Source organism: Dipodomys merriami, unplaced genomic scaffold, assembly GCF_024711535.1.
Source record: "Dipodomys merriami isolate MVZ:Mamm:240054 unplaced genomic scaffold, mDipMer1.0.p SCAF_8, whole genome shotgun sequence".
NCBI lineage: Eukaryota > Metazoa > Chordata > Mammalia > Rodentia > Heteromyidae > Dipodomys > Dipodomys merriami.
Genome location: NW_027206401.1, coordinates 7370056 through 7393855, shown reverse-complemented (window position 1 = coordinate 7393855; position 23800 = coordinate 7370056). Strand labels below are relative to the sequence as shown.

General features: G+C 43.8%; 1 protein-coding gene across 5 annotated transcripts in view; it reads left to right on the top strand.

Moving 5' to 3' along the window:
- Positions 1-23800, top strand: part of Arid1b (AT-rich interaction domain 1B) — a 334344-nt gene that overhangs the window by 29022 nt on the left and 281522 nt on the right. For all 5 annotated transcript variants that reach the window (XM_070010549.1, XM_070010548.1, XM_070010547.1 and 2 more), the window contains exon 2: positions 15061-15255. In XM_070010549.1, coding sequence (XP_069866650.1) covers positions 15061-15255 — 195 coding nt within the window. The remainder of the gene's footprint in view (positions 1-15060; positions 15256-23800) is intronic.

The window sequence follows — 23800 nt, the reverse complement described above, 5'->3', positions numbered from 1 at the left end:
TGAGCAGAGCTCTTGAAAATTCCAGTGGACTAGTCCCCACAGAAGAGAGTCCTTACTCCCCCTGCTGGTCTCCAGACACCCTGGACCGGCAGGGCGTCCCTGAGTCAGAAGGGTTGTAGAAGTTTGCCTGGATGGGAAAGCAAAGAGTCTGTAACAGTTTTCTCGTGGACCTGTTTTGAGTCTTCTGGCCAGTGACATGATCAGAACTCATCAGAACACCACCACCAGTACTTTGAGCAGCAAGCAGGCCCTGCTCTTAGTGCAGAACCTACTAGCATGCCGAGCAAGAAGCAGCTATGCAAAATGCATGTTGTTTATTGTAACTAAGTTGCAGTTGCAGATTAGTTTTCTTTTGCTTCATAACAAATTCATTGGCTTGAAGCAATACATGTTTCTGTCTCAAGAGTGTTAGTGGGTCAGGAGTTCAGGCTGGCCCAGCTGTCTTCCCCTTCAAACCAGGGACCACCTAGCCGTAGTCTCTCCAGAGACCCACAGGGGAAATCATAGCAGCTTGCTTCTTCATTGCCCCAGTAGGGAGAGCTTCTCTGTCACTCTGAGGGGAAGGTCAGGCCTTTCATTTAATGAGTTCACCTGATGAAGTAGTGAGGCCTCTCAAAGTCACCCTTTTTGAGCAGCAAAGCCAACTGATTATGTACTTTAATTGTATCTGAAAAAAAGCTTTTCATTTTTGCTGTTTTGTAGGTTACATGGAAGTTAACAGGTCTTGCCCAGATTCAAGAGGAAGGGATTTGAATCGTAGGACACCCATTGAGGATTTTGTCAACTACTGGCTGTGTGTTACAGATTAGGAAAAAATAGCGTTTTTTTGTGTTTGTCGTCTGCTCAGGCTGCCATATGAAATGTCATGGACAGGCTAGCTTAACCAGGAAACCTTTAGTTCTCACATTTAGGGTTTTGACATGAACTTGGAGGCGGACAGCCCAATTTACCAACTCCATAGTTGGTAAGCATTTTCTGGTGGCATTTTGCCCCCAGCTGAGAGTATTATTTGGAGTGGTTTGGAGAAGGACAACTTCCCCCAAAGGCATTGATCAGCAGGGGGTGAGGTGGGGGGGGGAGGGAATCCTGACTCCATTTATTGTAGCATGACCCTGGGCTAAAAGGATACCTGCTAAAGGCTGTGGTTCCTTCAAACGGAATAGTGGCTGGCAGTGATAGCAGCCACCTTGTAGCATTTGTTGGTATTGGCTGTGTCATGTGTGAACCATCACAGATTGTTGAGCACACAAAGTAGATACTTGTTAGATGTTCCTGGTTATGTTCAAGTCTTGATGGTGCTGTGCATCTTGTTCACTTTCTGTTATCTACTGTGAATGATGAGTTCCTAATGAATAACCGTAGGACTTTATTTTCCTGGCCCGTAACATTTACAAGCTCATTTATACTGTGGAAGATAGGTATTTCATTTTCTCAGTTGGTATCTGTTTCTTTTTTTTTTGGGGTCTGGTCGTGGGGCCTGAACTCGGCCTGGGCGCTGTCCCTCAGCTCTTCAGCTCAAGGCTAACGCTCTACCACTTGAGCCACAGTGCCACTTCCGGCTTTTTTCTTTTTGCTTATGTGGTGCTGAGGAATCGAACCCAGGGCCTCATGCATGCAAGGCAAGCGTTCTACCACTGAGCCACCTTCCCAGCCCCGGTATCTGTTTCTTAAAAGTGAGAGAGCATCTCATGTCTCTACTTCCCACAGTGCTTTACATATTAATACTTGCTCATTAAAAAAAAGGAATAGATAATTGGATGGGTGGGTAAATGGATGTGACCTCTTTAAGAACTTGGTTCCTCTTTTGTACATGTCTTTGTTTTCTGTCCACTTGAACTTATGACTCCTTTTAATAAACATGAACTTCCTCACACCCCACTCAGCATTTAGATATCTTTCCTAGAGAGAAACCTCAACCTCCCCATCTCCCCTGGAAAGCAGAAGCAGGATTTTTCCTGCAAAGCCTGAGCATGCCTTCCATATGGTGTGTTATGAAAACAGTAGGTTTCCTCCTCTTCCAGGTAGAAGGTTGTAATCCTTGGATGCACAGTTGCAGTTGCACTCAAGGTAGCACCAGTCCTATTTTGGAAGCATCCGTCATCTTTACCTCTTGAAATTCCTGCTCAGTAGTGCGTGACACACTGTGGACTTGGTGCAGGTGGGGGGGGGGGTGGCACTAGCATACTTAGGAATCAGAATTCTGGTGCAGACAGGAAGGTAATGTACATCTGGTCTCTAGAGGAGACCTCTTTCCATTTCAAAGTGACCCAGTTAAAAGAGCCTCTGTTTGGAATTGGATGGTATCAAGTGGGGATTGTTTTAAGTCGGCCCCTCTGAATATCATGGAAATAATTTTAGCTTCTCACAGCAGCTTGGCTTGGTATGGCCCATCTTGCTTTGGTGCACTGCTGAGGATCTAGGATCTGGGAAGTGACCAGCCACTAAGAGCGGGAGGGCCAGGAGGGGCTTGTCGGGACCTGTTCATCCTCTGAAAAGGCAAATCAGTAGCAAATACATTTATGCTTACCACGAGTGCATTTGAGATAAGATGATGCAGGTAACACAGGAGAATTCTCTACTTTGGGGTGGATGATAACAGTATCTTTTAGAAACCCTCCTTTCCTTGTTGTGTAGTCAGTCGGTGGCTCATTTTCTCTCATATGAAAGTCCTTTATATCCTAATTTCTCTTAATTGATTGGGAAGACAGGTTTTTAGGTGAAGAGTCACCAACTGTAATAAACTATATGATATACCAAGCAAGAAATTAGATAATAAAAATGTCTACCTCAGTAATAGATACACACTTAATTTTAGAAAGATGAATGGGTATTTATATGTGTTTTGAGTATAACTTAGTACCTTGGTCTTAAATTCAGTTTTTAAGTTAAGAAGTGAAAAAGAAGAGTGTAGAAGTTGACATAGATGGAGTTTTCTGGTTTGAGATGGTACTGCACTTTATCTTGATGTGGCTGGAACATGGTGTATATTTTGTGAAATAGGTGGAAATTTAATGAATGTACTGTTTGGAGACAGTGGGAATCTTGGTGTTGGTTCATTTGGCAGAAGGGCATTTGTCTGACCGCAGTTACCAGACAATTGAGCTTGGCTTTAGGTTGAGGGGCCCTGTGACACCCTCAGTTTTCTTCCCTTATCCTTTCCTCCCCTCTTTCATTTTTAAAATAGCAGTGCTTTTCATACTGTCAGAATTTCATGTTGTGACACCCTACTCAGAAGTTATGACAGCAGGGTAATGACAGCCACTGCCTCCTGAGAATCAATCAGGCAATTAATTTTGTAAATGAAATGCTGATTATACAAAGCTTCACATGAGAGGCCCAGTGATTAAAATCAATTTAACAAATTGTTTCAGGTGGGACTTGATTAATAATTTGCCATAAATGCTAAGGATATATGACCAGCATACTTTGTTGCTGTTACTCTCCAGCTATATATAAAATCTGCAGGTGAGCTGTATGTCCACTAGGTAGAAGAGAGGTAGAGCTTTATGTTGATTATACTTTAGTTGTTGGTCTAGACCTAGCCAAAATGATGTGGCATATCCAGTGATATTTTTGTATCATGCATGTTCATGTTTCTAATGTGTTGTGCTCATTAAACAGTTGCCAGACAGGCTTGAGTTCAACTAAGTTAAGCAGGTCTTTTGTGTATAGAACATTTTAGACTTTTCTTATTTAGATAATGTATGCTATGAATCTTAAAGAGTGGCAGGTGCTTTATATACATTCTCCATTCTTGCAGTAACAGCAATCAGCATAGCTTGGGAAATGTTTAAGAATACTATAAAGAGTGACAGAATGCAGAAATAAAATAAATGCCTGCTTGAATGCATTATGATTCTGTAACCAGAAGAAGTTGCACTTAAAGCAGGAGACGTGGGGTGAGATGTCTGTGCAGCTTCAGGTACCAAACATTTAAAATGAACAAGCCAGGCTTTGTATCAGGTTTCATAGTTGTTACAACTTACAGTGGACATCTGTAGGACAGCTGTACAGTATTAATTGAGAAGAGGATGACTTGGAGAAAGATAAACGTTAAAGCATGCTTCGTTTTTCTTTCATTTATTAAATAATGGTATTAACACTAATTGTGTCAGAAGTTCGGGCTATGAGGAGAATTAATATGCACAAATGCCTCCAGCCTAAAGGAACTCATCATCTGATGAGATTGATCAGCCCAGAGTTACAGTTGGTTGTAATAAATATTTATTATCTGGTAAATAAGAGTGCTGTGGTGAGTGTGGGAGCCCTGAAAAGGTAGAATGTTTTATGCAGTGGTGCTTTTCAGGGTTTGGAAGAACCGTCTTGGTTTCCGGGGCAGTCAGAGGTCGCGGGTAGGAGGCATTCTAGACGGGAGGGGGTGTGTCTGGGCAGTGGCTTGGGGTTGAGCTACAGGGCTAGGTTAAGGCTCAGCATGGTGGAGCGTGGCACATTTCTATGAGCCTCATTTGAATGGATACTTCAGGGTTTTGAATTCTTGCTTCAAGTCAGTTTATTGATAAGATTTTTGGTCAATAAATGAGGCGTAAACGTGAAATACCTCCAGCTGTCTACATTGTTTTTGATACCACAGCAGTTGAGATGTCTGGCTAGACGGGGATGATTCTAGAATTCTAGAAGTTAGAACAGTAAAGTGCTTCACAACAAGTAATATTATCTCTGCTGTTTGTTTGTTTGTTTGTTTTGTGTGTGCGTGTGGGGGGTCGTGGGCCTTGAACTCTGGGCCTGGGTGCTGCCCCTGCATTCTTCAGCTCAAAGCGAGTGCTCTAACGCTTGAGCCACAGCACCACTTCTGGTTTTCTAGTGGTTTATTGGAGATATGTCTCACGGACTCTCCTGCCTGGGCTAGCTTTGAGCCTCGATCCTCAGATCTCAGCCTCCTCAGTAGCTAGGATGACAGGTGTGAGCCACCGGAGCCCGGCTATCTCTGCTTTTGAACGGAGTCTACCCCGAGAGTGATTTCCAGGGGACCAGGGAAGTTCAGGTACGCGTTCTTCAGCACCAGGGTAGTGAGGATAACTCAACACTTTCTCATAAGCCTTTCTTGCCTTAAATCTGTATTACTGTGGGAAGTGTAGTGTACCATGCTACTTCTCTCTCTTCACTAAGAGCCTGTTACTAGATTGTCAGTAGTGACACATGAGTATGAACTACACTGAATACTTAAAGTTGGAAGTGTTAGCGAATACTAAAGCTGTGTTAAAGGGTTTTTAATTTCTTGGAGTGCTAGCGGTGACAAATTTGGAAAGATTGTCATTTTCCCAAATAGATTTATTTTCCCTTTCAATCCAGTTTACTTTTTTTGTTGTTGTTGTTGTTGGTCGTGGGGCTTGAACTCTGGGCTTGGGCTCTGTCCCCGTGCTCTTGAGTTCAAGGCGAATGCTCTACCACTTGAGCCACAGCACCACTTCCGGTTTTCTAGTGGTTTATTGCAGGTAAGAGTCTCACGGACTTTCCTAGACTTTCCTGCCCGGGCTGGCTTTGAACCGCGATCCTCTGAGTAGCTAGGATTACAGGCGTGAGCCACAGGCACCGGGCTCCAGTTTACTTTTGCTTATAAAATCATAACATTTGCTAAATTAAGTGTAAAAGTAAACAGTAGTTTACTTATTGGACTGACAAGCTGCTAAGCTGTAGATGAGTAAGCTAATAATATATATATATATATTTTTTGCTAATTTATAAAAACCAGGCAAAACCTGGAGAATAGAAATGTCATGCTTTGTGAGCTGTAATGCCTGAGAGATAGCTGTTGGTGGGTGGGGCTGTTGGTGGGTGGGGCTGTTGGTGGGTGGGGCTGGCATTCCTGTTCCCTACTTCATCCTTTTTATTTGTGTGGGGCAGGCTAGAGGAGGGGCTTGTGGAGCTGTCATTAGGCGTGAACTACACAGCTCTGCCGATATCCTGAGGTTTCAGGCCTAGGGCACTTTTCAGGGAGCACTGCTTCAAGGAATGATTCTCCCACCATTGAGCTGAGATGTGCAGAAGGGTTGTTCTTGGTGGAGAGTGTTGTCTGTGAAGAGGCGAGAGAGTGGTTTTTCTAGAATCCCATGGAGGCCATTGCAGTCGGAGGCACGTGCTCGTAGAGGTAGAGGGAGATCAGGAGTGGGATTGATGGGGTGTTTCTCCCTGACAGTGATGGATGGAGAAGACATGCCGAGAAGTGTGTTGGGTGAGAGTGGAGGGTTGAGCTCTACGCTCAGAAACCACTGAAGGGAGACACAAGGATCGTGAGGTAGCTTTGAGCCTGGTAGAGAGTGCAGGTGTGTCTGCAGCGTGCCTGACCTTTGCCTCTGATGCCTCTTGGCCATCACAAAGCCTGCTTTCTAGTTGAACCCTGCTGGATTTGAGGAAGCCATTTCTCTAGTCAACAAATGTTATTCATGCCAGGCATTGTACTAAGTGCTAGGTGTGCAAAGATGAATCAGACAAAACTTTCTCCCTTAATTAACAGTTAGTTGTAGAGACAAGAAAGTAATTAGAAGAGCTTATTGAGTGATTTTTCTCTGCCTTCAATCCACTAATTTCTTAAGAGGAAAATAAAAGAGATTTAGGAAGCTCTTAGTATGTGATAACTCCTGGCTGGGTATTATAACTTAGTGGTAACATGCTTACCATGTTCAAGAGTCTGGGTTGATTCCCAGATCATGTGCACGCACGCACGCACACACGCGCGTGCGCGCACACACACACACACACACACACACACAAATCCTATTGTATCTCATTTAATCACAGAGCAACACTGGTGAGACTGTACACTAATGTTCAGCCTACCTTAAGGTAGCCAATAAGTAGATAAGCAAGATTCCCTCCTAGTGTGCTGACTTTGAAACCCCCTCCCACACCCCACCCCTTGCCTTTCTCCTGAAATCCCTTTGCCTCTAATTTCACTTTGGACCACTTAATTTTAATGTTAGAAGATGATAGAGTTTGAGGGCAGGTATGAATCTGGTGCTTACTACAGGAGTCATAAAGGGTAGGAGTGGTTTTGAGCTTCAAATCATATGCATTGGTTTGTCTTTTTTTTTTTTTAATTTGGTGCTTCTGGGTTTGAACTTATGACCTTGCACTTGTGTAATAGGTACTCTGTCCCTGCTGGCCTAATTCACAGCCCTCTTGATCTCTATTTCCCCATTGTCTGAGATTACAGATGTTTAGCTGTGCCAGTCTTTTCTCTGTGTGTGTGTGTGTGTGTGTGTGTGTGTGTGTGTGTGTGTGTGTGTGCGCACGCGTGCACGCACGTACGCATGCGCGCACATGTGCTGGTAGCAGGACTTGAACTCAGGTCCTCAAGCTCTCTCGGCCTTTTCACCACTTGAACCATACCTCCTATTTATCATTTTGTTTGTTAATTAGAGATAAGAATCTCTTGGACTTTTTGCCCAGGCTGGCTTCAAACCCTGATCCTCCAGACCTCAGTTTCTGGAGTCTCTACAGGTATGAATCACTGGTAGCAGCTCAAAACTTTTGTTTTGTTTGTGGTGCTGAAGATTCTACTCAGTGCTTCATCCTTTCTAGACAGCACTCTACCACCCTAGCCATGCCCCCAGTCCTGTGTGTCAGTTGTAATGGTGTATCCAAGGCTCTGTTCTCCCTACACCTTTCAGTGTTCCTGTCAGTGACATGGGCGGTGATTCTGCTGGGGAAGTGCAGTGGTATGTGAGATGTCAGAATCGGGATCTACAAAATCTCAGGGTGCCAGCACTGACAAGAAAGTAAACAGGTAGAGACATTCCTGCCACTAGCATCACCTGCCTAATTACCTCATCCCCCAGAGACAGGAGTAGGGTTTAGGAGCAGCTGATCTGGGAATGAGGGATCTCAAGAGAGTATGGATATTTTTCTTTTTTTTTTTGTTGGTCGTGGGGCCTGAACTCTGGGCCTGGGCGCTGTCCCTCAGCTCTTCAGCTCAAGGCGAGCGCTCTACCCCTTGATCCACAGCGCCACTTCTGGCTTTTTCTGGTTATGTGGTGCTGAGGAATCGAACCCAGGGCCTTGTGCATGCAAGGCAAGTGCTCTACCCCTGAGCCACCTTTCCAGACCCTGGATTCTTTTTTTAGGTGTATGTTTGAACTTTTGTTTCTAAATGCTAATGGACTTTGAACTCAGGGTCTTGCGCTTGCTGAGTAGGTGTTCTTCCGGGTTCTTTTTTAGTGTTGCCAGTCCCAGGCTTGAACTCAGGGCCTCAAGTCTTGTGCAGCTTGTTTTTTCATGGCATGTGTTGTACCACTTGACCCATGCCTCCGGTTTGTCATTCTAATTGGAGATGGAGTCTTGAAGATTTTTCTGTTCCAGGTGGGTTTGAACTATGATTCCTTCGCTTTCACTCTCAGCCTTCTGAGGAGCTAGGATTCCATACGTGAGCCATTGGCCCCCAGCTTGCACTTGCTGTTTTTGCTGATTTTTTTTTTTCTTTTGGTCGGTTGTGGGACTTGAACTCTGGGCCTGGGCGCTGTCCCTGTGCTCTTCAGCTGAAGGCTAGCGCTCTACCATTTGAGCCACAGCAACACTTCTGGTTTTTTGGTGGTTTATTGGAGATAAGAGTCTCATGGACTTTCCTGCCCGGGCTGGCTTTGAACCTCGATCCTCAGATCTCAGCCTCCTGAGTAGCTAGGATTACAGGCGTGAGCCACCAGCGCCTGGCAACACTTGCTGTTTTTGAGACACTTCTTCCATGGGCCTATACCTGGATTGTGATCCTTCTTTTTTCATGTGTTTTACCACAGCTGGAATAACAGGATTGCACCACCATGCCCAAAAACTTTTGTTGAAATGGAATTTCACAAGCTTATTTTTGGTCCAGGTTGGTGTAGAACTCTGATCTTTCCAGTCTCAGCTGCCCCCCTTGCTGGGATGACAAGCATGTGCCACCATGCCCACGGGGGGTTGAGAAAAGGAGTCTTACTTTTTGTCTCAAGTGTACTTTTATTTAAATTTACGTATATATAAATGAATGTTTATTGTAGGCAAAAGTGGCACAGTTAAAAATCGCCTGTCATCCCATTTTTTATGAAAAATATTCATACCTTTTTCCTTCAAATGTTATTCTATGGTTTAATAAATACATATATTTCTGTACCTTGTCTTTTTTTTGGGGGCGGGTTCCGGTCATGGGGCCTGAACTCTGTCCCTCAGCTCTTCAACTCAAGGCTAGCGCTCTACCACTTGAGCCACATCTCCACTTCCGGCTTTTTTCTTTTTGTTTATGTGGTGCTAAGGAATCGAACCCAGAGCCTCATGCATTCAAGGCAAGTGCTCTACCACTGAGCCACTCTGTACCTTGGCTTAAGGAGAGCAAAAGATCAGCAATATTGACAATGGTTGTTATCCTAGGAGTGCGATGAGTCTCACTGTGGGGTCTGCCTCCACCTCTCCCCTCATGCTGCCGGGGCCATAATGGTTAGAGGGTACCAGTAAAGGAACTTAAAGAGCCCTCTCCTCTCCTCTCCTCTCCTCTCCTCTCCTCTCCTCTCCTCTCCTCTCCTCTCCTCTCCTCTCCTCTCCTCTCCCCTCCTCTCCCCTGTCCTCCCCTCCCCTGTCCTCCCCTCCCCTAAGTCCTCCCCTCCCCTCCCCTGTCCTCCCCTCCCCTAAGTCCTCCCCTCCCCTCCCCTCTGTCCTCTCCTCCCCTCTGTCCTCTCCCCTCCTCTCTTTTCTTTTCCTGGCCCTGGGGCTTGAACTCTGGGCCTGGGCACTGTCTCTGAGCTTCTTTTGCTCAAGGCAAGCTCTCTACCACTTGAGCCATAGCATAGTACCACTTCTGGCTTTTTTTTTCCTGTGATTAATTGGAGATAAAAATCTCATGGACTTTACTGCCCAGGCTGGCTTTGAACCATGATCTTCACATCTCAGCCTCCTGACTAGTTAGGATTACAGGCGTGAGCTGGCAGCACTTGGTGTGTGGCAAACATTCTATATTGACAACAATAAAAAGTCTCTGTTAATACCAGATTTGACAGTCTAGTGTTTTAGGTCAAGTCTTAATAAACCAGACTATTTTATCAAAGTAAAACTTAATGGCTTTAGATGCAGAACTGAGTTTTCTTGTCCCAGTCTGGTGATCTCTGCGACCTCACAGCTCGGCCCTTGCTGCCTCCCTGTGTCATCTAGGGTGAGGGTGTCTCCTTGCCATGGGCTCTGTGGTAGCTGAGGATCCCGGGACCTGGGCTTGAAGAGGATGGAACAAGGAAAGAAGGACCCTTGGTGTTCTGCTCTGGCTTTCATGAGCTGATTCTAAGGCCATTTGGAGGAGAACTTGATCACTATTAACACATAACGCTGATGTTACACATATCAGCTACATGTACTGATCACTGATGAATAATGCTGACTTTATTTTTAATTGTACAGAGGGGTGACAGTTACATGAGTAAGGCATTGACTACATTTCTTATTGAGCATTGTTACCCCCTCCTTTGTTTTTCTCCTACTATCCCTTCCATCCCCACCTCCCCACCTCCTCCCTCCCCCTGCCCCCCCCAAGTTGTAAATTTCATTATCAACATAGTGACTTTTAATTTTTGAGACCATTTTCCTGTATATGATCAGTCAGCATTCCCAAGCAGTTACCAAGTAACAACAGTCATCTAAATCATTTGTGTTTGAGCTGTAAGAAGGTTTAAAGCCTGGCTATGATCACTTGGGATGTAAGAGACGACACACAAAAAGTGGGAAAGTAATATGGGGATGAAATAATGATGCATGTGGAGTATGGGTCATGGGGTGGCATCTGGGAGTCCCCCTCTCCCCCATGAGCCTTTGACAGGAAACAATGATGGTGCGTGATGGAGGACACATTGCGGGGAGCAGCTGCGGCCCTGTCTGCCCTCCTGGTCTCCGTCCTGAGCAGGATTTACCAGGAGAGGAGGTGTGGTGCTGGCCTGTGGGCCACAGCCGTCTCCCCTTGAGAAAGCAGAGGTGTTTGTAGTGCACTTAAGGAAACACAGGCTTCTCTTTTAGAGCTATGTTTAGACATCATCAGCGTGTGTGACGGAGTGGCCGCAGCTGTTGACAGCTTACACTGTTCCCCCCGCCGTGCCAGCATCGTGTCCCTGCAGCTGTCACTGTGCGTGTCACAACCGAAAGAGTTCCCATTGTTTCATAGGTCCTTTTCTGCGTGTCTCCATGCAGTCTAGTGTGTTGATATGTTGCACATGCAGGTTTAGGTTCACACATGCACATTCGTGGTCAGTTTTTCTAACTCTGAGGTCGTGTGTAGTAAGTTCTTACCAATCTGAGGTTCACCATAATTGGGAAGTCGGTATTGTTTCTCTCAGTTAGTGGAGGAGAGAATGGTAAAGTGGCGACTTTTTCAGAGTTATGGGGTGGAAGGCAGAGGTGGCACGGGATGGTGCCCGTGTGGCGGCGAGGTGAGTCCTTCAGACGTGCTGAAGGCAGACACGCCGGGGAGCTGCCTGTCCACCACCGGGGCGTCATGGTTGGAACTAGAAGAGGCTGTGTCACCGTGACCACGGGTGGATGGTCTTCCATTGGCCTCTTCCTCTGTTTTGTACTTAGTGCTTCGGTGCTCTTGTCCTCAATTCAGGTTTGGTTATTCTTCTCCCTTTTCTAGATAAAGGAAGTATTGCCTGGAAAGTTTTCTTTACTTACCCGTAAGAACATTTTCCTTCCCCTGCCAGTTCCCCAAGTCCGAAGCGTGGCTGGCATCCAGCCCTTCCTGCCAGTTCAGACCCTCAGCCCCACCCTCCCGAGTCCCGCAAGACCATCCACTGCCGCCCATGTTCACTCAGCTTGAGTCCAAGCTTTCCTGGGGTAAAGAAAGTTATTTAGTTGGTTAAGACAGTAATATAGCTAAAAAGCCTGTAAATTTGCTGATTTGAGCAGAGATTTTTTGTGTGTGCAGAGGACCCAGGGCAAAGCACATGTTTCCTGCTGTGTTGTCCACCTAGTTGGTCCAGGGGGGATGAGTGGTTGATCAGCCCTTAGACCCTCAGGCTGCGCTCAGGTGTTGGCTACAGAGCCTGGAGCCGCTCCTCTCACACAGTGGGCCAGGGAGCGTGTCCTGACATTAGGATGCTGCTGCTGCTGCTGCTGTCACCACCACCTTCCTCCTCCTCCTCCTCCTCCTCCTCCCTTCCCCCTTCTTCCTTCTCCTTTCAAAATTCTCCTTCCTTCCTTCCTTCCTTCCTTCCTTCCTTCCTTCCTTCCTTCCTTCCTTCCTTCCTTCCTTCCTTCCTTCCTTCCTTCCTTCCTTTTTCTTTCCCTTCCTCTTCCTCCTCCTCCTCCTCCTCCTCCTCCTCCTCCTCCTCTTCCTCCTCCTCCTCCTCCTTCTCCTCCTCCTCCTCTCCTTCCTCCTCCTGCTGCTGCTCTGGGATTTGAACTCACTACCTGTCACTTGCTAGGTAGAATATCTCTGAGCTGCACTCCAAGATAGGGTCTTACTTCCCATCCAGGTGCACACCTCTGCACTCATTTTAGGTTTTCATCACAGCTGGGAGGACAAATGTATGTCGCTCTGGAGCTCCTTTTGTTGAGATGGCGTCTTATGGACTTTTCTGCCCAGGATTGCCTAGAATCACAATTTTCCTAACCTTAGCCTCTCGAAAAGCTAGGATGATGGATGTGCACTGCTCTGCCCACCTATGAATTGAGACAGTTTCACAGCTTCCTACCTGGCTTGGCCTATAACCATATAACCTGGAGCCCTCTTGATCTCAGCCTTCTAAGTCATTCGTATTACAGGTGGGAATCACTGGCAGCTGGTCACATCAGGATCTTGATATCTGTCTCCTTCCATTAGAGAATCTCCAGAACCAGCCATTGAGGCTGCCTGTATTTATACTTTTAGTATCTGACTCAGTGTACTTATTCATTAATAAAATCATTGCAATCAACGCAGTGAATGCTGGGTAACTAAGAAGCAGGATGGGACTCTGGCTACCTGCAGCCTCCTCAGCTTGGGTTTGAGGTCTCATGCTGGCCTCCTTCGTTACCTCTGCTTCATACCTGACTTCTGGTGTCCTGGTTTCCTTCCTCAGCTCTGCAGTGGCGCTGTCCTTGCGCAGCTAAGCAAGCATTTCGTAGTACAGTGTTAGCACACGCTTTTAACCTCACTATGGGGGCTGTGTGTGGCAGGCCTGTTTTAGTTTTTTTCCTCCTACACATGACTCAAGTCTTCTCTCCCATGCCATCTTGCTCTCTGGAATCAGCTAACAATTTTTGCTGACCATTCTTTTGGCTTCTTTGTAGGCTCCTTCCCCTGCTTTTTTTTTTTTTTTGGAGGGGGGGAGGTCTGGTCGTGGGGCCTGAACTCAGGGCCTGTCCCTCAGCTCTTCAGCTCAAGGCTAGTGCTCTACCACTTGAGCCACAGCGCCACTTCCGGCTTTTTTCTTTTTGCTTATGTGGTGCTGAGGAATCGAACCCAGGGCCTCATGCATGCAAGGCAAGTGCTCTACCACTGAGCCACCTTCCCAGCCCTGCTTCCTCTGCTTTTGTGTAAAAAAATTGCTGTTCTCTACAAATTATTCATTTTACCATTGTTTTTGTTGATTGGTTGACTGTGAGACAGTCTTGACGTATAGCCTAGGTTGGCCTTGAACTTGTGGTCTTGAACTGCCTCAGCCTCCTGAGCACCAGGTTTACAGGTGTAGGCCCAGCTCTTTTAAAAATACATTCTTTCTGAATATATGGTTTGCTTGCTTCCTGCTTATGATTTTTTTTGTCCAGCATTTGTTGAGCATTTGCTGTTTGCCAAGTGTACTGCTTGACTTACACCCTGGAAAGCGAACAGTGACGAGGACGGAAACGCCTGTCCTCCGGAAGCATGCTTCCTTGGCATTGCTGACTTCCCTACTCAAGCTCTAGGTCAGACCTACTCCCAGCCTGCAGACTCACGGACACTGAGTCCCTGGATATCTGCACCTGGATTTCTCATGGACTCTAACTTGTATATAGCACTGGTAGATAACAGGGCTGCCTTTCACTCCAGCAGGGCGTGGCTCCCTGTCCTACAGCTCACTCTGTCTCACCTGCATCTAATCACTGTCACTTCCTAGTCCCTAGGTCCTCAGTGTGATTGAGTCTGGACTTACTATTTCCTAGTGCTGCTCCAGTTCAGGACCTCACCTTCCCAGTGTGGCAGCCAGCCCTGTGGAAGCACTCAGCCTCCCATCCATCCCTAAGTGGTCCACTGCTGTTCTGGCTTCTACCTCCTTCCTACTCGCTCCTGCTTTACTTGGGTTGGACTGCTTGCGTTTCCTCACACACGCTAGGTGGTGTGTCTCCTGGAGCCGTGCTTTGTGCCGCCCCTCCCCACCTCAGGAGTGGCAAGTCTTCCACAGGTGCGGGATGGATGCTGGTTTGGAAGGAAGGGTCTCTTGGATAAGGCCCTGGGTTAGGGACTTCCCTACACTGCTCTGCCCCTTGAATGCTCCCTAGTGGAGGGCCCTGCGGAGGCTCTCAGCCTGAGTGGCCTTGGCCTTGAAACCCAGAGTTTGACTCACCAGACCAAAAATAAAATTCAGAGTCTAGTTTTGAACTGGTTATGTTTGGTAAGATGCTTACTTATGCTGGGGTGGTAGCTTGTGACTCATTGTCTGGGTTACTGCTGTACACTAGTGATATTTGGAAACTTTTACCCTAGACATTTATATAAAACCTATTCTTTCACTTCAGCAAATGCTCAATCAGGACTCACTGACTCAAGTCTGGAAAAAAGACATCATTGTGTGTTTCCTAACCACTCAGTATCCTTTGCCCTTATTATTAATAAGTTAAAACAAGCTGGGTGAGATTCACTAGAATGTTAATATCTTATATACATAATAGAATTTTAGATGCTTAGGATGCAAAACTATTCCTTATATGGTTTACTTCAGCTCCCTCTTGATTGTTAAAACCTTCCTAAAAGTTAAAGTCCTTTTAAGTTTTTCTTAGTGTTCTTCTGGATGTTTATTTGTTGGATCATAGCTTTTGATATCGTCAGAATGAGGCTAGTTGTTACAGCATATGTTAACACAATACAAACTTCTCTGTTCGTAATGAACAGTAAGTTAATAAGCCTGTTTCTTTATTTCTTCACAGGGCAGTCCAATGGATCCAGTGGTGATGAAGAGACCTCAGTTGTATGGGATGGGCAGTAGCCCCCATTCCCAGCCGCAGCAGAGCAGTCCGTACCCAGGAGGCTCCTACGGTCCCCCAGGCACACAGCGGTACCCTCTCGGCATGCAGGGCCGGGCTCCGGGGACCCTGGGGGCCATGCAGTACCCGCAGCAGCAGGTGGGGGCTAAGTTTTCTCTTCTTCTTTCTTTTCTTCTTTTTGTTTTGTTTTGTGTTTACTGGTAGCTTTTTCTTTTTCTTTTACTGTCTACCTGAGATTAGTGTTGAGATAATTGGGAGACATGACTGTGGTATTCTATTTTCTTTCATTTTCATCCTTTCTTTCAAAGTAGACAGAACACCTGGTTAGTATTTGAAAGATGGGCTGTGCTTTTTTTTTTTTTTTTAAAGCAGATTACATAGATCCAAACTCTGAAGGAAACTTGGCATTCCTATATTTTTGAGGTCAGGTAGTATTAGATTTTGAGTTTGTAAGTATACTGCCTTAAGGTAGATTTTCAAGTCATCTAATGGTCTTTTTCTAACAACTTTGAAAAATTCTTTTAAGTGTCCCAAACAGGTGCTTTAATTTCCTAGCAACTATATCTTCTGTACCTATTGAAAATGTGTATTTCATTTGAGAATTTAATCTGTTACCTCAGATCTTGGTGAATTTTGGTGAAAGAACTTTCTGCTCTTAAACAAAAGACTTGTCCCCCCTCCTTCCCTCCCCCACAGAGTCTAGTGGACTTGCTGGAAGCGTGTATGCAGCTCTACCAGTGGGAACCTAGTCCTTTGGATACTTGAGAGTTCATCCCGTTATGTTGGCCCGAGGAAGCATGAAACTTGGAACAGTCTAAATTAGATTCAGACTTGTCAGGGTATTTCCTTAGGAATCGCTGTACCTAGCGTGGTATCTCCAGGGCGTGTGTAGTGTGTTGGGCAAGTGCTGGTGTGCATTTTTTGCCCCTAGTCCAGGCTAGTCCATAGTGCTGCCTGGTAACCTAGGGTTACAGAGGTAACAGCACTTTCTTAGAGCAAAGTCTTCTCTGCATTTGACCACAAGTCTTTCATGGGGGAAAACAAAGTTGGACAGACTTGATCTCTTTTTTTTTTTTTTTTTTTTTTTTTTTTTTTTTTTTTTTTGGTCGGTCGTGGGGCTTGAACTCTGGGCCTGGGCGCTGTCCTTCAGCTCTTCAGCTCAAGGCGAGCGCTCTACCACTTGAGCTACAGCGCCACTTCCGGTTTTCTGGTGGTTTATTTGAGATAGGAGTCTCACGGCCTCTCCTGCCCGGGTTGGCTTTGAACCGCGATCCTCAGATCTCAGCCTCCTGAGTAGCTAGGATTACAGGCGTGAGCCACCAGCGCCCGGCTTAGACTTGATCTCTTGTAAGTGGATGTGGAGAGTGGTTTATCATACTTCACACTGTATACATAGCCTTCTTTTGTGGTTTGAGTATTGTTTTCTTCTTTATCTTTAAGACATTGTTTGGGAAAGGGAGAAGCAGCTCACCTTTGAATCCTGCCTGTTGATTTCTTAAACTGCAGTACTGATTATGGAAGATCTTACTTGCAATTATTGAAGATTAACGGCTCTGAGTACCAGCAGCCAGTTTTATACTTAATTTTATCCTTAATTTTTCCTGCATTAATACTTTTGTTAGGAATGCTTTGCTTTCTAGAGTAGAAAATTTTTAGTTAAGGCTGCTGATTGTGAGGAGATAATTTGTAATGATGAAAAGAAGTGACAGAGCCTTGTCTCTGTGTCTCTCCATCTGGCCTTTGCACTCTGCAGTTGATTTGGAGTGGATAGTTCTCTCTGCTGTTCTGGCTACAGAAAGGTAGTAAGAAATACCAGGCTGGTGTGTGGAAGCAGGGACTCAATTCCTTGGCCCCTACCCTCAAAGGATGCTGTTCAAATCAAGAACTGAATGCTCCCTCATCTCTTCTCAAATTGACTTAAATTCCTGGAGGCAAAGTAGTGAAGTAATAAGTAAACCAAATGTGTAAGGCTAAAAGTAGAGGATATACAAAATGCATAACACCAAGTGGCAGTGGCTTACATCTGTAATACCAGTGACTCAGGAGACTGAAATCTGAGGATTACAGTTCAAAGCTGGCCTGGGCAGGAAAGTCTAAGAGATTCTTATCTTTAACTAGCCACCAAAAAACTGGAAGTAGAGCTGTGGTATGACTCAAGTGGTAGAGTGCTAGTCCAGCAAAAAAGCTCAGGGACAATGTCCAGGCCCAGTGGTCAATCTGTAGCACAGGCAAGCATGTGTACATACACAAATATATAATCTCTCTCTCTCTCTCTGTATAATCTCAGTTTTCTTAGATTCTTGGTTTTATTTAACCCTTGTGACTCTTATGTATTTGTAACATTTGTTAACTAGTGGATTTATATGAAGGATCAAATCGATTGTTCATTAAGTATTTCAACATATTTTAGGATTTCAGATAGGCATTTTACTGTTAACCAAAATGAGACACTCAGATCTAATAATAAAAGGGAAATAGCATATCTGGTGAGAAACTGAAATCCAGGCTACAGAAATGTCAGCCTTTCATACTGAGTTAATAATAATCAAGGCTCTAAATCTGTATTTCTCTTACCCCCTTTAGTTACAATAAAGCTTTGAAATAAAATCTCATTTTGAAATTTAAAGGGATAAAAATAACTGTGAATATCCTTTTAAATGTGTATAATATTTTAAAGGTGACGTATACCAAGTCCATGGGAACAGTTCTTAATAGTTTTGAAATGAAAAAAATTAGTGAAGAATTTGACCAAATGTTACTAGAGCAGAAGCACATGTATTTATTTTGCTTAGCTTTAAAAAAAAAATTTGCTTAGCTTTCATTTGTGTTCTTTGGTGTGGAATTTTTCAGTGAGTTACTTTACAGATTTTGGAAATTATAAATGTGCCTGTACGCAAGATTCTGGCATCATGGTTGCCTGCCGGCCTTATCCATCGTCTCCCAGTATTAATGCAATTGGTGGAACATTGTTGTAGCTGTTCTTCAGGGGAAAAGTTGGAAGATAATCATGACATTGAGTATCGAGTGGACATCACTAGCTAGTCATGACTTTGCTCTGGATGGTTTCCAAAGTTTTCTGTGTTTGGTTTATGAACCTCTAATGAGCTGAATCCAGTTCATTTACTGTTGCTCATATAGTTTGCAAAGGATTAAAATTTAGGAGTTCAGGTTTATCAATTGAGTTGCTCACTTACCAGCTGAGTCTTAAGTTGTCTTTGGCTCAGGCATTACAGTTTGACTCCTGGCTGTCATTCCACTCCTGTGATGGGAACTTCCCAGGAGTATCCTCTTGGAAAGAAATGTAGCGCTTATATGAAAGTTAGCATGGATAGATCTCTGCTTATATTTTGCCACTTTAGAATCAGGAGGAACTAGCCACTGTCTGTTTGATTTTAGAATTAAACCTCATGGTTCTTGACTTGTATGGTGATAATTTTATTGTTTAAATACATACTCATGACTGAGTTATTGAAGCATGATCTGATTATAAAATATTGTTTCAGTCTTCCTTCACTGGAATTACATTTGTGGTCTTTCACTTGCTGATTCTCCCACATCATCAGGCAAATACATGCCTAAACAGATTAATTTTGCATGGTTCCCTAAAAACTAGTCTATTTGGATTTTTATTGAGTTGAGAGGGGAAATGAATTCTCTCTGCCTCTGTAGAGAATGTTCTACCTCCAGGCTCCTGGAACCTGGACCTAGGGATGGTAGGAGGGATGTGCTGGCTGATTTAAGCTAACACAAAGCTACCAGATACACATGCCTTAAGGTTGCTAAAATATGACTCTTGAGTTTTTCAGTTATTTATTTGTCTCTTAAAGATACCAAGACATACTTTGTTGGCTCAGGGATATGGATAAACAAAGGTTTTGTTTCATTTTTCTTGTCCTTTGGGAACCTAAATAGGTCTTTGTCAACTTGTTTTAGAAAAGATTTTAGAAAATAGCACTCAGGAAGACTTGGATGCAGAAGCTCTTCATGAGTAACAGTCAGATTTCAAATGTCGCCTGAGATATTCCTGGGTTGTTGGATTGGTATTTTAACTGTCTTTACCTTGCTATAGTATTTGATGCTTGTTGGAATTTATAGAATTGGGGAAAGGTAAAGAAAGCAGAATAAGCGATATAAGTTCATGAGTGATTTTATTGTGATAAATCTAACAAAACATATTTAAAATAAAAAATAATGATGACCTTTACAACAAGAATGGATTGTGGTCATTGCTTTGAAAGTGACAAGATTAAAAAGAAGTTATTTATGGGTGCAAAGGTGATCCATCTAAACCTATCACTTTAAATTGAAGTAGAAACTAAATTAGCATTATTGCAATGCAGTGAGCATTCTAATTTGTGTCTTTACTCTGCCTTCTATACACATTGATGCCTGCTTCTTGAGTGAAATATTTATTTTAGAACATAAGCATCTTATTTGGTAACATCTTCACAGCCAAGACACTTCTTCCAATGTAAATGTTTATTTTGGTAGCAGATGTTTCTAAAAAGAAGACAAACAACTACAATTATTTGTCTAGAATCAATGTTTTCTTTGGTGTTTTTGAAACAGCTGAGCAATTTCTAGGATTTTTATCTGTTACTCTTATGTTTTTTGTCTATTGTAGAATTCTTTCGCATGTTAAAATCACAGTTTGAGTGGTATTTCTGAAAAGGGTGACTAGAGAGAGAAGGGCTATCTAAAGATTAAAATTTTAATTTTTACATAAAATGTTTGTAAAATGTTTTCTATCTCTGAGGGGTTAAAAATGATTCTAGTAGCCAAGGTGTAATTTTGGTTCTTTCTAAAGAGTATATTCCAGCTTTTGAGGAGTGTCCTGGAGCAGAAGGGGAGCTTAGGAAATCCGTTCTATATTCAGACTCAGAATTCTTTGATAGCTTCCACATTTACTCAAGAGAGCCTACTTGTGGCTTTGTGTGCACACGTGCTTGCATATGTGTATGGGAAACAGGACACTTGTGTGATGGTCGACTTTTTGTGTGATAAGAGGTGATGTATGGTATGTATAGTAAATATATTTTATGTGTAAACAGCTACATGCATGTATATGTGCAACTAAATGAAACAAAGGGGAGCATTTGGGATGGTAAAATAATGAAGTACCGTGAGGTTTCATTAGTTACAGCATTTTCATACATTTATATTCTGTTCGGAGAGATTCAGAGCCAAGCAGCTTTGCCTGTGCACCTGAAATACTTGGAGTTCTTTCAGCTGATTGCAGATTTATATAAATAATAGCCTTTTGTTGAGCATATTTTGTCTTGATTTCCTCAGTTCTTCAGTGGTGAACATGCAGGTATTTAAGGTGTACCAACAAAATACATTTACACCTCATCTCTCTACTTCCAAGTAGATAGCAGATGCTGCTAGCTTAGATGCCAAAGTTCCCTGTGGATGGAATTTTGTACTAAGAAAATATTTTTGAAAAGACTTGTGGATATTGTAGTTTTATTTGCTCCTTAAAATGTAAATTTCTTGAATATGCAACTGGTTTTATTACTTTTTCTATGGTAGTTGGACTTAATCATATTTGAAATCTTCTGTATGATATTCTTAGTAGATTTGTAGAAGAGATCACATTTTGAGTCAAGTACAGATTTTAAAATCGTTAGCTTTTTTCCTCAAAGAGAGACAAGACCAAACTTGATACTGGAAAGTTTAATGAGAAAATACAAGATGCTCTCTTTGAGTTTGGAAAGCTACTCCTGTATCTGGAGGTTTATGGTGATACATTGGCTTTTTGATGGAACATTCACATCATTCTAGATATTCCACAGATGCGGTGCAGGGGTCATTCTTATTGGCTTCAACAGTGAAAGGCAGGAAAACCGTAATTTGGTGACATCACTGACCTTAGTCTTCATGACCTCAGCTGCATCACCACACACTTAGGGGAATTCAAAGCATGACGGTTCAGGGACATTTTCCTCCTATATTCAGCGGAATGGAGATGTGAGGGGCTCCAGCACGATGCCACTCTGACCAGGAAAAGCAGTGCTGCCACCAGCAGCCTTGGAAGTCAGCCCCACACAGGGTGCTTACTCCTAGATCGAAGCCTGCTTGGTTGAGTCTAAGCGTCTAAGTGAAAGAATTTGTTACCTGAGTGTATCCACGCCGCAAGAGAGACTGCGGATTTCATTTCTGTGCTCTAAGCTGTGGAGGCAGAAATCTTCTGGTTACGAAGTCTTTGTAGAGAACACAGAGTTATTCTCTATAGTTCCAAAATTTCTCTAGTGTAAAATTTCCTGTCCCATTGTCAACTCCTGTGCTCTTCTTGCCTTAGTAAATGGTGGCTCTGACCTTTGGTTGCCTGACCCAGACTCCAGTGGTAGTATGGACTTCTTTTTTCCTGGTAGGGATTTGGTACCTTAGAGGAGACAATTTCTTGGGGTGGAGGCGTACGTAGTTCCCTGTGCGATAGGAGAATGGGGCTGGGAAATAGGCTTCCAAGACATCTTAGTGAGGGAAACGTTCACATTTGTGCTGACCCAGGAACCAAAGGAATGCTTCTTTGTGGAGAGAACCTCTGCAGTGTATTTCATTCTCCAGAGCTGGTGGGGTGAACCCACAATTCCAACCAGACAGTATCTTCACATGCTTGATGGGGCCAGTGCATGTATGTAAAGTGTAACTTTCAGAAAGGGTACAGTGTAGACCCACACTGCTTTGTAGCCTTTCAAAAGTCTTGATTGCGCTTGGAATCAAGTTGCACTCAGGAATAATGATTTAAATGGCTTTCTTAATATTATCCATGTATCCTTTGCTCTAGGTTAGGATCTATGATAGATGCCTAATTTTTTCCTTATCAAGAAAGCATAGGGCCAGGCGCAGGTGGCTCATGCCTGTAATCCTAGCTACTCAGGAGGCTGAGATCTGAGGATTGTGGTTTGAAGCCAGCCCAGGCAGACAAGTTCGTGACAACTCAGAAAAAGCTGAAAGTGGTGCTGTGGCTCAAGTGGGAGAGTGCTAGCCTTGAGCGAAAGAAGCTTAAAGACAGTGCTCAGGTCCTGAGTTCAAGTCCCAGGACCAGCAGAAAAAAAAAAAAAAAGCAAGCAAGCATAGGATGTCATATGTCAGTGTAGGTGTTGTCATTGTCACCACCATCAGCATGGTCACCATCATTTTGTCTCTTTTGAGCTCAATTTCCTATTTGTAAATAAGAGATACTATCACTAAATGATAGTAAAAACCTCTGCCATGTGTTTTTCATTAATCCTTGGATGCTTGTTTTTATCTCCCTATTCTGAATAATAACAGCAGCTAATGTTAGTTGAGAGTTGACTGTGTTGGGTCCTGTGTGCGCTGAATTGGTCCTGCGAGTCATGCTGGCCTTCAGAGATGGGTATTGGTATCTTCCTTACCTTACCAATGAGGAAACTGAGGGAGGTGAGATTAATCAAGCTGCCCACATTCATACACGTGCTTTGTATTAGATCATCTTTGTGGCAGACCTGGAATGCTTTTCAGCACAGAGAAGACAATTCATTTGAGTTTTTGTTTTTTTTTTTTTGTCAGTCATGGAGCTTGAACTCTGGGCTTGGGACTGTCCCTGCACTCTTCAGCTCAAGGCGAGCGCTTTACCACGTAAGCCACAGCGCCACTTCCAGTTTTCTAGTGGTTTATCGGAGATAAGAGTCTCATGGTCTCTCCTGCCCTGACTGGCTTTGAACTGTGATCCTCAGATCTCAGCCTCCTGAGTAGCTAGGATTACAGGCATGAGACTTCGGTACCTGGCTTAATTCATTTGAGTTTTAAAATAACAAGGCTGATCATAATCAAAGTATCTTCTTTGATATTGAACATTAGTGTCATGGAAAAGTGGTTTGTTATTTTTGACGTGTTGAAAATTGAATATTACCTATTCTTGTCTATTAGACTTGGAGGATTTTTCTTTTCTGTTACTACTTACCTTGCTGTATATCATAAGATAATCTGAAACTTGCATTCCACCTGCCCGAGCCTTCCAAGTGCTAAGGTTACAGGTGTAACCTGTAACCCTAACCTTAGCTTTGACTTTGAAGGGAAGTCACACTGTTTTCTGTAGTGGCCCTGCCATTTTACACGAGAAGCATAGGATTTTAGCATTGGACTTTTGTTTCCTCATATCCATAATAACTGCCAAGGCAACTAGCTGAACCTTTTCCATATATCATTTCATATTTTTCTCACCAAGTCTCATAGGGAGAATAATGCCACTTACTTTGCTAGTGAGGGAAATAGAGGTCAGTGTGCAAGTAGAAAGCAGAGAATTCGGCTTCTTGGAGATGGTCTGACCGGGTGTTTTTCAGTGTGTTTGGTGCAGCACCAGAGGACATTGGCTCCTAGAGTAACAAATCCATCTTTGTTCACCTCAGACCCGGCCCTCGTGGCCGCCGTGTGCTCTGGGTGTGTTGTGCACATCAGTCTCTGCCGGACCCTTTTCTCTGTCTGAACACTGAGTGCCTGAGCCTCAGGATCCAGTTAGAAGGCAATGCCAGTGTCATCTCTTAGTGAATTGTCTTATGGTGTTCACTGTTTTGTGCTTAGCTTCTGATCATGGTGAGTGACGTTTGTTTTATACCTGGGACACACTTATTTGAGTTAAAGTGATTCCTTGTAGGAAAAAAACAGCTCATTCATACTGTAAATTGAGTATACTAATGTTCAGTTTAACTTACTACGTGGT